The sequence below is a fragment of the Myotis lucifugus genome, unplaced genomic scaffold, assembly GCF_000147115.1.
Source record: "Myotis lucifugus unplaced genomic scaffold, Myoluc2.0 scaffold_1753, whole genome shotgun sequence".
NCBI lineage: Eukaryota > Metazoa > Chordata > Mammalia > Chiroptera > Vespertilionidae > Myotis > Myotis lucifugus.
Window position 1 is genome coordinate 24,673 of NW_005872801.1, and position 2,459 is coordinate 27,131.

The 2,459-nt window shown below is 67.5% G+C and overlaps 1 protein-coding gene across 1 annotated transcript in view; it reads left to right on the forward strand.

The window, feature by feature from the left end:
• KCNQ2 (potassium voltage-gated channel subfamily Q member 2) overlaps positions 1-2,459 on the forward strand; it is a 26,534-nt gene that overhangs the window by 9,723 nt on the left and 14,352 nt on the right. Inside the window, exons 8-9 of the mRNA XM_023748741.1 lie at positions 894-966; positions 2,281-2,302. Coding sequence (XP_023604509.1) covers positions 894-966; positions 2,281-2,302 — 95 coding nt within the window. The remainder of the gene's footprint in view (positions 1-893; positions 967-2,280; positions 2,303-2,459) is intronic.

The window sequence follows — 2,459 nt, forward strand, 5'->3', positions numbered from 1 at the left end:
TCCAACAGGACTGAGGGGTGCAGTGGCAGTATCCACATTCATAGGGCCGGCGTTCAGAGAGAAGACGCTAGGGGTCAACCAGGGTCGAGTGGAAATGTTGGGGCAGGAAGGTGGCGAGGAGCTGAGAGTGGGGTGAAACGTCTTCCTGCGTTGGAGGGGGCTCGAGCCCAGAGGCTCCTACCCGTCCGGCAGTGGAACTGGAGGGCCTGGGGCCTCCCCAGGAACCCCCTCGTCCACAGTTCTTACGTCCTGGTGTGAAGCCAGACCTGTATGGAAGTCCCCCCAGCTGCCCCGGGGCCAGCAGGAGGGGTGAGGGGGGGGGGTGAGGCTGTCTGTGTGTGTGACTGGATCTGGGGAGAGGGGGCTTGGAGCAGAGCTGGGCCAGCCGTCCAGGCCTCTCCCTGTCCAAGCAGCCTCTTCACAGTGACCCTGACCTTGCCCTGACTTGGCAGAGAGGGGTCTGGGAGCCTAGGCTGTTGGTACTGTGTTTGTGGCTGTGCTGCCCTGGGGTGTTCAGGGACGGGGAAGGGGACAGGAGGGGACGGGAGGGGACGGGAGGGGACGGGAGGGGATGGGAGGGGAGGGGAGGGGAGGGAAGGGGAGGGGACGACCCCCTGCCTGTGCCCGGTGCCCTGCTTGACCTGCTCCATGCGGTCAGGGGTCGGAGTCTCCGTGGATGACAGCCTGGGCTCTGCTCCCTTCCCTCTGCCATGCATGCTGGTCACTGGCCACTTCCAGGGCCAAGGCCCCAGGACAGGTGTGGCCAGAGCACGCAGATGGGCTTCTTCTGCCGGCGACCACCCCACCCCCGTCCCTGGGCTCCTGTGTGTGAAGTGAGAGCTGGGGCGCGGTCCCCGGCTCAGGCGGCGGGCTCACTGCCCTCTCCCCCTCAGACTGATCCCACCGCTCAACCAGCTGGAGCTGCTGCGGAACCTCAAGAGTAAATCCGGACTCACGTTCAGGTCAGCGAGGCGCTGCCGGGCTGCAGCTTGGGCGCAGGGGTGGGCGTGCCGTCCTCCTGCGGGCACTGCTGCCCATAGGGACCTGGACGGGGGGGACGCCGGACACCGGCTGGCCACAGGGCCGGGTGATGTCCGCGTGCTCGACAGAGGTGGGTGTGGAGTGGAGAGGAGGGTCCCGGTCCCCATGTCAAGAGCTCTGAGTGGGCAGAGCAGCTGCACCGTCCGTGCTGCCCCGCCCCCCGGAGACGGGTGTGGGCCCTGGAGCCTGTGAAGGGGATGGTAGCTGGGGAGCCTTGTGGGTGTGAGTAAGTGAAGGGTCTCAGTGGGAGGTCGCTCTGGGTCAGCGAGGCCCTAGATCCAGGCACGCGTGTCCTCACGAGGGATAGCGGGAAGGGCCGTGTGAGTGCAGGGGGAGACGGGCCCTGGAGCCTCGGTCCCAGGAGCCAGGGGCAGGACGGCCCTGCAGTCCAGGGGAACCCCCTCCCCAGCTTGGACCGGGCTCCAGAATGGGGGGGGTGTCGATTTCTGTGGTTTAAGCCCTCAGTTGGTGGTCCTCGATCCAGAAGAAACAGGAAGCTCACACAGGTCCCGGGAAGCGGGCCAGCACGTGCCGAGCGGCCTGGCGCCTGGGTGCCGGGCAGGCAGTTCGGGGACAGCTGTGAAGAGGGCGAGGGAAGAGCCCGGGTCGTGTGGAAGAAAAGGCTGCTGGGAGCGGGACGGGAGGGGCCATGGGTCCCACGCTGCTGGGACTGCGGTGCGAAGGAGCCCCGCGTGTGCGGCAGGAAGCGGCTGGGGCGCCGCAGGGCCGGCTGGACAGCAGAACCTGCAAGGCCGAGGCCCTCGGCGCGGTTTCCAGCTGCGCCTGTGTCCCCCGCTGCTGGTCCCTGGTGGCAAAATGCACAAAATGCGGGAGGAGAGGCGAATCTGGGGAGGAACTGCTGAGTGGAGACGCCAGCCTCAAAGACGTGGGGGTTGGCCAGCCAGATTGCGGACAGTAACTTGGGAGGGAGACCCAGTGCAGGAAAGCGGACTGTGGGGGAGATTCAGGACTCGTGGGTCCGACCAGCCCTCCTTGCGGGAGCAGGCGTGGAGAAGGGCCTCTGGGGGAGAAGTGAGAGCCCCTGGAGGGGGGGACCCCTTTCCCAGGCCCCTGCCCCCCTGGGGCTTCAGGAGCCGGTGCTTGTGGGTTCCGGGCCAGGGCAAGCGAGGGGGTGGGTGGTGCCCAAGGGGGCCCTCCTTGGCCCCTGGGGGGGGGGGGGTGGTGCTTTGGGGGGTCCTTTCCTGGACGGGTTTTCTTGCTTCTGGTTTGAAAGAAAAGGGCCCCAACCCGGAGCCGTCCCCCAGGGTCGGGGCGGGCCCCCCTCCCGTGCTCTGCTTGCGGTGCCGGGGGGCCCAGGCTTGTTCCTGGGAGCTGGGGGGTTGTGCTTGGAACCTCTGCTGGGGCGTGGGTTGCCTGGGGGGGGGGGGGCCCCAAACCCAAGTTTCTTGTGCCCCTTT